The following is a 12,199-nucleotide window of genomic DNA, read 5'->3' on the forward strand; positions in this document are numbered from 1 at the left end:
GATGACCTCCACCTTCCCTTGGAAGGCTGTAGACCCATGTGTGCTTCCTGAGCACAGGGCAGAGGGTGTCCTGGGGCTTTTCTCTGAGAGGAGAGCCACAGAGACCCTGGACAAGCCTGCTGAGCCTTCTGGAAAATCACCTCTTGGCTCTCCTGTTTCAGTGCCAGCGGAAGGCCCTTCCTGCTGTACGTGGGCCTGGCCCACATGCACGTGCCCTTATCCAGAACGCAGCTCTCAGCAGACTCACGGGGCCAGAGGCCATACAGCGCATGTCTCCGGGAGATGGATAGCCTGGTGGGCCAGATCAAGGACAAAGTTGACCACACAGCGAAAGAAAACACATTCCTCTGGTTTACAGGTGAAGTAGTGCACCCCAGCCAGCTCACTGAGATCTAATGGATAACCCTGCGCACCCCTGCTCTGAAGAGCAGAATCCGGCTGAGTGATCCTTTTTCGCGGGGCAGGGAGCTTGCTTTGGACTTGGCGTCCTGCTAGTGTTTTTTGGCCTGAGTGCCAAACACCTGCCCACTGCGGCCTCCAAGGCTGAGCCGCTGGGAGAGTTTGCGCAGAGAGCAGGTACCCTGCTGGCCTCTTCTGTATTGAGTTAGGGCCATCTGGGCAGTGACTTTGACATTGCAAACCTGTGTAGTCCTCGAGTGGTTCTCAGGTTCCTTCCTCACCATCTTCCCAGTCCCAAAGACCCCAGTTGCTACCGGTCACCAGGTCACATCTTCTGACCGAGTGGGCTGAACTAGAGAGCTGTTGAAAGGGCCTACCCAGGCGTTGTGGGTCCTGGGTTCCTGTCTGGAATGGGGGCAGTGGTTGCAAGCCCTGCTCTTGGGGCAGGCAGGGACTCGGGCAGGGACTCTTTACCGTCTCTGAGCCTGTTTCCTCACGTACCAAACTGAGCTCACGATAGTGTCTACTGCATAGCGTGTTGGATGATCATGAGATCATGTCGGGGAGGCGCTGGGTGCCCCCTGGACGCTCAAGAAAGAGCTGCAGGGCTAAGGACAGTTATAAAACTATATAGAAGATAATAGTATCTAATACAAGAATGTCCCCCTGGGGCTAACTCGGGGCAGGGAAAGCCCACCTCTCTGAGTGCCCAGTAGAGGCAGGCCTCTTTTTTTTTTTTTTTTTAAAGATTTTATTTATTTATTTGACAGAGAGAGATACAAGTAGGCAGAGAGGCAGGCAGAGAGAGTGAGAGGGAAGCAGGCTCCCTGCCGAGCAGAGAGCCCGATGTGGGACTCGATCCCAGGACCCTGCGATCATGACCTGAGCCGAAGGCAGCGGCTTAAACCACTGAGCCACCCAGGCGCCCCGAGGCAGGCCTCTTAAGACAGGTCATGCTTCAGGGGCAGGGATCATAATTGTTTTTACAGATTCTTCTCTGACTGAGACAGGGATAGGGGACCAGGGAGAGAGAATTGGCAAAAGCATCCATGAGCCTATCGATCGCTACATATTGCTTCTTTTGGTTTCCAGGAGACAACGGCCCATGGGCTCAGAAGTGTGAGCTGGCAGGTAGCGTGGGTCCCTTCACTGGATCGTGGCAAGTTCATCAAGGTAGGGACTCAGCTGGGGTTGGCGCCTCCTACTGGGGATGCTGAGCCCAGGCTCACTGTGGGGTCTGTTTCTGGGAGGATCAGCTTCTCTGCAGGCCTTCTGGGTGGCCATCATTATGAAACCCAGGAAAGCTGTTCGCCAGCCACCACCTCCTGGGGAAGAAATCAACGGAGAGATGAGAGTTTCTACTCAGCCTGAACCACCCCACGTCCCACTGCCCCGGACTCCCTCAGGGGTTGGGCCCTCAGTCCCACCTTCCAACAAATACACTTCACCTTGACTTTCATCCCACTGCCCTTGCTCGTCCTCCTTGCTTCTTTTCTTTCCTTTTTTATTTTTTTCAGTCATCTCTCCGTCCATCCAACCAGGGATTCATTTCATCCATTTAGGACACATTCAGGGCATAAATATGCAAGGTCTTTATACACATTATCCCTAAACCTTAGAGCGTGGGAAAGTGGGTCTTAACACGTCTATTTACCTATGAAGAAGGAGAGCCTCAGAGAAGCTAATAACTTGCCCAGGGTCACATGGCTTATGGGGGCGCAGGCTTGCTCCGCAGGTTGGAGTCAGTGAGCTTCCCGCTACATGACACTGCCTCTTTCCACTTAAACCTCTCTCAGCGCCCAGCTCAGTGCCATGTGCTCTGGGAAAGCTGCCGTCCAAGGACCTCACTTTCTAAGGCAGCTGCTGAGCTGGGGACAGTTTGGCCGTAAGGACCGAAGGCTTGGAAAATATGCCTGTTGATGCATCAGTTCTTCCTGATTAGCCAAGTGCACAGTAATAGATGTGAAAGGATGGTCATCACATGGGTTTTTTGTTTTTTTAATAGTTGGGCTTTACCCAACTGTCCAGTGAGAGAAGAGTGCTTAAGGAAATGGTGATGAGCACATTTAAGGAAATTCTCGGGAACCACTAGAGTGATGCATATTATTGACCTGGAAACACTTGCCCTAAGTACTTCTCAGTGAGTAAAGCAGGTTACAAAGCAATATATTAAGTTTGATTTTATTATATGAAAATAAGCATACTAATCCTCAGGATCAGTCTTGAAGAGGTATCAAAAGTTCACAAAAAATTAGCTGTAATTATCTTTTGGTGGGGGAAGGAGGGTTTATGTGTGATTTTTTTTTTTTTCTCCCAACAAACTGGTCTTATTTGTGTCCTAAAAGATTAAAATAAATCTTTTGGAAGGTGGTTGTATCCAGGGGGTTCAGAGGTGGGCTTGGGGGATTCCCCCCTCCCTAGGCTGGGCTTTCCTGGCTGTCCAGCCTCCTGGGCTATGGCTTCCACTGTCTTCAGGTCAGAGGACGCAAACTGCTTTTCCTGTTAGTCTGGCAGAATATCTGTAGTTACCTAGAAACAAGAATGTTCATGTATCTCATGGCTGGTGGCAAGAAGGAAGTGCCGACCATTGTCACTTTCAGCCTGCTGTCAGTCCAGTCAGATCCCCCAAGAACTTCACAGGTCTTGTGCCCCGAGCTTCGAGTTGGGGGTCAGGAGAACTTGGTGTCCTAATCCCTCCCCGTTCGGTGATGGGTCAGCTTCACCTGTTGTTTCTCTCCAAACATAGCGACCGCTTTGACCAGTCTCATTCAGGAACGCTCTCCGGAGAAATGGGCAGAAAAAGCTGCCAGACTGAAAAGAGGGTATAAATGTGCCTCGTCCTTGCAGCAGTCGGCTAGAGAGATGGGGTGGGAGCCGGGAGTGGTTTGCGTTAGCTGATTGTAATTGCTCCTCTCGCAGGCCAAGGCTACTGGCTTCAGTGTTCAGTTGAAAAGTCTGAACGAGCCCGAAATCAGGACTCTTGAAGGTAAAATTCTAGAAGGCTATGGAGATCTTGGCTAGGGCACGTTGACCTGCGTCAGTAAGTGGCTCCTCTGGAGATAGCTGTCTGTTCCCTAAGAAGCTGACCTCTGATCTCCTATCTAGACCAGCCTTATCTTGTTTCTCTCCTCTTTATGAGACGGTTTTGAAATAGTGAGTTAGGTATCACGATGGGGCATAGGGCTCTGTTCTTTGAGGGAAGTTCTTTGCCACGTGAGAAACACAGTTATGAGGGGCACCTGGGTGGCTCAGTTGGTTAAGCTTCCAACTCTTGGTTTGGGCTCAGGTCGTGATCTCAGGGTGGGGGGGATTGAGCCCCATGCGGGGCTCTGTGCTAGGGACGCGAAGATCAACAACGTGCCTGACTTTTAGGAGGGACAGTCTGGAGCAGTGTTTCCCAGATTTTAATGCGCAGACAGTCCCCTGGAGATCCTGCAGTTCGGACTCAGCAAGTCCGGTGTGGCCATGGACACGCTGCATTTCTCACAGGCTTCTCGGGGACACTGAGGTGGCTCGTCCAGCAGCTCCTGGAACTGCCTAGCCTGAATATCCATGTGGAAACCATATGGGCCTAGAACTTTCAGATCGAGACCAGTAGCTGCCAGTCAGTGGTCCCAGACCCGCAGCAGTAGTGCGACCTGAGGACTTGTTAGATGCGTGAGTTGTAGGACCTCGCCCTGGACCTACCGAGTCAGCAGCTCTGGGGTGGGATCCTGGCAATCTGTGTTTTACCGTGTCCTTCAGGTGATTTTTGATGCAGATGAAAAATCTGAGCCCCTTCTGTCGAGAGCTCCCCTGTCTCGTGTGCCAGACATCCTGGCCACACTTCAAGGGCTCGGAAGCCACATGTGGCTGGTGGCTGGTGGCTGCCATATTGGACAGTGTGAATAGAGAACATTTCTGTCACTGCAGGCAGTTCAGTTGGACTGTGCTGGGAGCTTCTGCTGAGGCGGGAGATTATAATCCTGGACAAGGACTCCAAGATAAAGGGAAGTGCAAGGGCATCTCGCTCACCAGGGAGAGAGACAGGAAGGGTTTCCCGAGTGGTTTGAGTTTCGAAGAATGAGTAGGCCACAGCTAGGGATTCGCAGGGGAGCTGCCCAGCAGCTGTGTGTGTGTCTGGAGCTCGTAGGAGAGAATAAAGCAGGGGGAGACAAAGCCAAAGGGAGAGTTGGGACCAGGGGTCAAGGGTCTTTCATTTTCCTTCAGACCGTTTTGGCCTTAATTCTAAAGAAATGTGGAATCTTGGAAAGGCTTTATGAGTAAAGGCGACGTGATTACATTTTATAGACTTTGTAACAGAAGATTAACCCTGTTGATGTGTACGGTTCAGCGGCATGGAGCACGGTTGCTGCGGGTGCGGCCCTCACCTCTGCCCAGCCCTCCGCCGTTCCCTCCCCCAGTGAAAACTGCCTGTACCTTCAACACTCGTCCCCTACCCCCATTTCCTAGTCTTCCCGGCCCCTTGCTGACGTTTAGAAGACCCTTCGTATGCCAGCAGGGCTGAGGGCGGGGCAGGGGGGCAAGACTCGACTCATTTCCACCAAGCCCTGGAGGGTGACTGAGAACTGCCGGTGACAGAATCTCAGCAATGTCCCTGCGCTCAAAGGATGCCAGGATAGGAGGACGCCTCAGCAGTCTTTATCCCAGCCACCCGGTCGGCCACGCAAGGAGACCAAGGCCGAGCAGGGTGGAGGGCTTTCCGCAGCCAGCAGTTGGTCAAGGGGGCCGTGTCATTTCCACCAGCTCATTACTCAACCTGCCTGATGGTTGTTACTCATGGCCTGTTGTACCCGGCTAACTGCTCAGCCTTCTGGAAAATCCTGTGCTGCTTCTTCAGACCTCATGGTCATCAAGGAAAATATCTTTGGCCCCTGGAATGGTGTGAATCTTTCTGAATCTGCGGGAGGCAGAATGGAGAGGTGTGGGAATCCAAGGGCTTTGGAAGCCCCGTTGGGGCTCGAATCTTGACTCATCTTAAGAATCCCTGACCATGGGGCGCCTGAGTGGCTCAGTGGATTAAAGCCTCTGCGTTCGGCTCAAGTCATGATCTCAGGGTCCTGGGATTGAGCCCCACATCGGGCTCTCTGCTCCGTGGAGAGCCTGCTTCCCTCCTCTCTCTCTGCCTGCCTCTCTGCCTACTTGTGATCTCTGTCTGTCAAATAAATGAATGGGGTATTTAAAAAAAAAAAAAAAAATCCCTGACCACTGGGCCCCTCCCCTGGACAGCCCAGTTAACTCCCCTGTAAAGTGGGTTGTAGAACCCGCTTGCATGACGGCTGGGAGAGTCAGCTGGGATACTGCCCACGATAGCACCCAGCCTTGTGCGTGTCCTTTCCTGACCCCCGTGATTCTCCATGTCTTCATTCCCAGCTGAAAGAGACTGGTCAGTGTTAATGTCTAGCCCCACCAAAGGCCATGGGCAGCTTAAATAACATATGGGTGACTTTCCAAGTGTTCTGAGCTTCCGTCTTGCTCTGAAGCTGGATTATGGTCTTCTCATTTCATACTCTGGTGAATTTGGGTCTTTTTCCTTGGAGCATCTATTTTAGAATATGTGTATGCCAAGGGCCACCACAGGGTCTTCAGCCCAAGCCCGTTCCTTGTGGGATGGTTGGTTAACAGTCTGGAAGCTATACTGGTCAGTATTACTGTCTGGCCCTACCAGAAATAGCCAGTAACATCTGACGATGAAAAATGAATGAGGTATCTCTAGGAAACAGTCGGACTTAACTTGTTTTTGAGAATATGACTTCTTCCCCTCTGCTGCTCTAGATGTTGCTTTTACATAGGACCAGAAAATGGAATTTTTCACAGCTAAAGCATGTGTGTGTTGTTTTTCTGATCAAGCAGAGCTAAACTATTCAAATCAAATAAAATTATAATAATAATTTTTTAAAAAAGAGAACACTCTTTTTTGGGGCGAGGCATAAACAGGTGTGGCTCACTGTGTGCCTGGGGGGCGGGGGTGGTGGTGCACAGTACTGAAATCTCGGTGGGGAGGGGGCCGGATGCCATTCTCCTCTTTTCTCAGGAAGGCCTGAAGGTGAACTTTGCCTAGGGGTAAACACTTCCCCTTCCTCATTCTCCAAACCGGCTTCCCGTCTGGCTCCTCCACACCCCTCCTCCGCCTCCCTGCTCAGAATGCTACTTGGGGGGCTCTGGGAAGTCAGGCAGACCCCTGTGTGAAGGGGCGAGGCAGGGGGGCTCAGGTCCCGGGAGGGAGGCTGGGGGTCCCTCTGGACCACCTGCTCTTCATCCAGGTTCCTCTTCGGTGGGATGCCTGCACATCTTGCTGCAAAGGGGCCGTCTTGAGAGCAGAAGAAAGGGCGAAGGCAGTCAATGTTTTCGCAACGGAGGAGGACAAACAGTACCCAGAGCCCTGCTTCTGTCTCCCCGTGGCCAGCCTGCTACGTCAGGCCACGTGCTGCCTTCCCTTGTTCCTGGGGCCCTGGGCCCCCCTCCTTGTCTTCCCTTTCCTTTCCTGGCCAAGCTGCCTTGCTCAGCTGATGGGATGAGGCAGCGTCTCCTGGAGCCATGTCTTTGCCCTGTGCAGGAGTAAAGATGCTCCTCTGAGCTTGGCCTGCGCCCTGCAGGGGTGAGGAGAAACTGGACCAGGGAGCTGGGGACAGAGCAGAGCGCCCCTACTTTCTTCCAAACCAAGAGGTCCTGAGGGGCATGCCCACGGCTGCCACAGAGCCCCCCAGCCCCAGCGCAGCCCTGGCTTCCAGCAGCCAGCCCTCCCTTCCCCACTCCAGACCTATTTCCTACCCGGGACAGAACCAGCACCTTGTTTGTCCCCTAAGTGACTGCTCCTCTGTCTGGAAAATCTTTTCTTGTTTTATTTGAAGAGCAGAACTGTTCCTTCCTCCCCCTTGGTGATGAGGAAACATTCTGTTGAATTTGGCATCCTCAGCTTCTAGGAGACCTTGGTTGTTTGTAATTTGATGCTATCAGGTTGTTGCATAAGCTTTCCCACTGGGAAGCGGGCTCCGCACCGCATCCTGGGCCTTCTGTTCTGCTTGGGGCAGGGGGTGGGGTAGAGAAAGGTCAGAGGTGGGGCTGGGTGAGGGAGAGAGGGACATGGGATGTTGGCTGTTGGCCCCGGTTGGGGTGGGGGGCGTGCAGAGCCAGCTGGTGGAGACCCAGTGGAAGTCAAATTGTGTCTCCTTCTGGGACATTGGCCACCCGGCTTGGAATGTCCCCATCACCACGTTCAAGGCCACCCCAGGCCAGCCAGAGTCCTCCGTCCAAACAGAGGCCGGTCTGCCCTGTGTTTCTAGAAAACGAGTATGCTATGGGTATCCTTGGCAAGGACACATCTTTATATTTAGAAACGAAGCCTCCTTCTTTAGAAGGTTATAGAATGCACACTGCTCAGGACAGGCACGTCCTTTTACCCGCGTCACAAATACAAATGCCAGGCAGGTAATATAAACGAACACGTTTGTTTTCCTAAGTCGTGGGCAGTGTTTGGGATTCGGTAAACTCGAGAGCGGGCCCTGTCTATTGGCATTCAGAATCAGTTCAGAAAATACTGTCTGCGCCAAACCCGGCTGTCAGAGGGCTGAATGCAGCGTGTGAGCTGCCAGCTTGCAACTTTGCTATTTTTCTCCCTGTAGGTAGTTTTGTTTGTTTGTTTGTTTGTTTTTTTGAGCTTTTTTGGATGGTGTTTGTCAGGCGCTTCCGGCAGGCACTATGCCAAAGGACCTTGCTCAGAACTTTATGTACATTATCTTTTTTTTTTTTTTTAAAGATTTTATTTATTTATTTGAGAGTGCTCCTGAGCAGGGGGAAGGGGCTGAGGGAGAGGGGGAAGCAGGCTCCCTGCTCAGGGAGCCTGGATGCTCAACTGACCGAGCCACCCAGGGCCCCTGTACACATTATCTTATTAACCCACTACCCCATGAGATGAGCACATTCATTTTTCCCCTTCACAGCTGAGGAGATCGAGTCTGAGGGAGGTTAAGAATTCCGTCCAAGTCCACACGTTGAGAAGGGAAGGGCAGCCAGACCTGGCCGATTCCAAAGGCATCCTCCTACTTCCCTCACTAAGATTCTCAAACTCTGGTCCTTAGACCTTGGGCATCCGCATCACCCAGGATCAGGGCCCCCACCCTAGACTTAACTGAGAATCTCTGGGGGCCCTTCCGGGGCTTCTCTTATACTGAGAACTTTTCGAACCTACTTCTTCGCCAGGCAGCCTGTGTGACTCACTGAGGCATGGCGGGGTGTCCTTCCGGGGAAAGACGTCTCTACTCCCCAGCGTGGGGTGGGGGGTTGGGAGGCCTCCGTGACCTTCCCTGTCCTCAGCGCATCATGGAATGCCACTTCGCTTCCGCAGCCAGGGAAGAACAAGAAAGCAAATTCATGAATCATGGATCTGTTTATGTTTTGGTTGCTGAGGCTAAATATTTATTGCTTTAAGTAAGAGGTTCTGCCTTAATTAGAGTCATAACTAACCACAAGGGCGCTAGAATGTGTTCTCATGACCATAAGACATGCATTTCTCCCTAGACAGCCAAATGTCACGAACACTTGTAATGTGCTGGTGCCAGTGGTCGGAGCATTAAATAGGTTTATCTGAACTGACGGGTAGCTTTTGAAATCAAAAAATGTGTGGAAGTTTAATTTGAAATCAGAAAGTGCCTAGACGTTCAATATGGACTTAACCATTATTCTTACTTCCTGTAATTAATAGGCTTACATTTATGATCCTACAGCATAAAGGTACAAAGGCGTGGGCAGTATAAAACTTACACTTGGGACACCTGACTGGCTCAGCTAGTTAAATGTGCGCCTTCTGCTCGGGTCATAATCTCAGGGCCCTGGGATTGAGTCCTGCATCTGGCTTCCTGCTCAGCAGGGAGTCTGCTTCTCCCTTTCCCCCTGTTCATTCTGTCTCTCACTTGCTCTTTCTCAAATAAATAAATAAAATCTTTAAAAACCCCCAAAACTTATGTTTAAAATGCATTTAAGCCACATCTAATTTTGAAATGCACTGTGTCTACTTCCTGATTTTGCGCCTTACCCTCCTTGCCCTTGCCCTAGCTGGGCACTCTCCTCATTAAGTCACCAGGAGAGCTTTAGAAGACATGGATGTCCAGGTACCATCCCAGGCAAATTAAGTCATGATTTCTGGGAAAGGAAACTTGGCCTGGGTCTTTTTTAGATGCTCCCTTAGGGATTCTAATATGTATTCAGGGATGGGTGGGAGTCACTGTCCTAGAATAATGGGTCAGGGGCTGGCTGTGTCATCAGACCTGGATTCAAATCCTGAGTCTGGCATTTGCTAGCTGTGTGACCTTTGGCATATGACTTCATCTCTCTGAGCTTCAGTTTCTTCATCTGGCGAACGGGGATAATCCTGCCTAGCTTGCCCCTGGTGGTGAAGGTCAATTGGCAAAAGCATTAAGGAGGTACTAGTGCGTCCTTCTGGAAACATGCTGGAGGCAGAGACCCAGCCCTGGTGCCCGAGCCCATGGCCGTGCCCGCCCTGAGCTCCTGCCTTCCGCATGACTGTCCTTGGAACCCTTGCATGAAGGAAGAAGCATGGCTTGCCTTTTCCAACTGGAGGCTTAACTTGTCCTTTGTATCTGACCTCAGGCATGAAGCGAGTCTGTTTGAATTTTGTGGAGCGTGGATATGCAAATAAACAGGCTCCCTATTTTCAACGATCTGTCCCCCCACCCAAGCTTCCATACAGGTGTCCCTCCCCAGGGGCCGGGGGTGGAATTATCTGCAGGGCCCTAGCACGTGCCATCCGGGATGCTTCCTCCCTGCTCTTTGGCCTTGAGCTACAGCATGAGTTACGCATTCCAGAGCCACGTGGGAGTGCAGTTCAGGCTCGCTGCAGCTCCGGATTCCCTGTTCCATGTGCGTGAAAAATGGAGAGTGGGCTCTGTACGTCTTTATGGGAGGGGTGGCTCTTGACAAGGAGCCCCGAGTTTCACATTCATCCTGCCGCTTGGTTTCAAGAGTCCCACACCCCTGAGCATAAACAGCCCTGTAGACGTGAGTTGTTTTATGTTTTGTTTCTTACTTCAGCACTTGGGGGACTCCAAAGCTGGTTATGAGAAAATCCCAAGAATGCCGAGCATTTCCGGTGGGGTGTGCTAGGCCAGGGACATCAAAGGTTCTGTGTGCAGCGGGGTGAGTGCAGAGCGACAGACGCCTGGGTCTTGTAGCCCCCTCCCGCCCATCATCACCGCTTTCCTATCCGCGCCCGCCAAACATGGGGAAGTTGCATGACCGCAGTATGCGTGAGCCACATACGGCGTTTGCCTTGGAAGGACTTTCCACACGCTAACTTTGTGGAATCCTTGGCTCAACTAGGATGAGGGTGGGGTGTGTGTGGGAGTGGTGGGGATGGTCATGGTTAATTCAATGCTGCATGAATTCAGGATGTTTCCATAAAATATGACCTCATCTCTTCCAGCCCGCTTGTCATCATCATACCCGTGGTCACTTTTGACTTCGTGGTTACGAAAATAATTCCTTTAGTTAGTTACCAAAGTGGAAATTCATAGATTGCACATAGATTGTTCTTACCCCGCCCAGCAGCCACCCCCCAAGAGGCAAGAGGTTGGAGCTATTACTAATGCTGTCTCCATAACATGAGAACGACTCATTAACTCAAAGAAAAACAAAGTGAAGTGAAGTAAACCAAAATACAACAGTAAAGTCCATGCCAAATCAGTTGTTGGGCGTTGAACAGATCAGATAGCTGAGGGAGTGTCAGCCTTCCTTTCTTTTCAAGTAATTGTCTTTCTTTTAAAAAATCCTAAGCAGTCACATGATGATCAGTAGGAGAAACGTCATTTTTATTCAATCGGTTTGTTAAATATGTGCCGTGTCCTTGGGAGTATGAGACCGGTGGAGTTTCGTGATGGGGAGTCAGTGAACTAACCAGACAATTTAAAGTATTAGAATTGTCCTGAAGAAAATAAAGGGATGGGGTTCAATAGAGAGTGACAGAAGCGACCGTGGATCGATGTTGAGTCCAGGACAGCAAAAGCACGGAATGGAGATGCGAGTGATCCAAAACTCTCAGGGGTCCTTTAGGGAAGGACGGTGATCCTAGAGAACCAACTGTCTGTGTCCCGTCACAGGGGGAAGTCCGGCCAAGCAGACCACCTGGGAAGGAGGGCACCGGGTCCCTGCTCTGGCTTACTGGCCCAGTACAGTCCCCGCCAATGTTACCAGCACCGCCTTGTTAAGGTAAGAGAGCCGAACTCTCTTGAGATGTTGGAATGCGGCAAGAAAATCACGGACCGACGTTGAGCAGAGAGGCCTCCTCGGCCACGTGCCTTGGCCAGGTGCTCCCAGGTATCCCCAGAGCTCCGAGGGCAGCTCCGATCTCCCTGTAGGCAATCCCAGGTGCTAGGGAGAGCGGCAGTGGCTCTTTCTGAGCCGTCCTCTGGAGATCACGACGGAGCGAAGAGGGGACTGGGTAGGTTTCGTGGCTGTGACACCCAGCCAGGGTGGTGGTGTCTGCTGTCGCAGCAGCATCTGCCCTTTGGGTCTGGGCTCAGCGGAAGGGAGGGAGTAGACCGTTGAAGCCATTCCGTTCTCGGGGGGTAGGGCAGGTGACCTCAGGGAGCCCGTGTGAAGCCAGCACATCACTAGCCATGGCCGGGGCTCCGTGTCCACCTACCCTGGAGGGGAGGGAGAAGTAGGTGAGGCCATTCCTCCCTCTGGCAGTGAAGCTTCTCCAGTGAGGTGAGTTCACGGGCTGCTCCCTCTAGCAGAAGGACGACCGCGAACGTGCGCGCCTCCCACCCTCGCCTTCTGATGAAGG

The 12,199-nt window shown here is 51.9% G+C and overlaps 1 protein-coding gene across 6 annotated transcripts in view; it reads left to right on the forward strand.

Moving 5' to 3' along the window:
- Window positions 1–12,199, forward strand: part of ARSG (arylsulfatase G) — a 106,315-nt gene that overhangs the window by 77,587 nt on the left and 16,529 nt on the right. For all 6 annotated transcript variants that reach the window (XM_045984988.1, XM_045984991.1, XM_045984987.1 and 3 more), the window contains exons 7-9: window positions 162–358; window positions 1,492–1,572; window positions 11,511–11,619. In XM_045984988.1, the coding sequence (XP_045840944.1) occupies window positions 162–358; window positions 1,492–1,572; window positions 11,511–11,619 (387 nt within the window). The remainder of the gene's footprint in view (window positions 1–161; window positions 359–1,491; window positions 1,573–11,510; window positions 11,620–12,199) is intronic.

Source organism: Meles meles, chromosome 18 (genome assembly GCF_922984935.1).
Source record: "Meles meles chromosome 18, mMelMel3.1 paternal haplotype, whole genome shotgun sequence".
Classification (NCBI taxonomy): Eukaryota; Metazoa; Chordata; class Mammalia; order Carnivora; family Mustelidae; genus Meles; species Meles meles.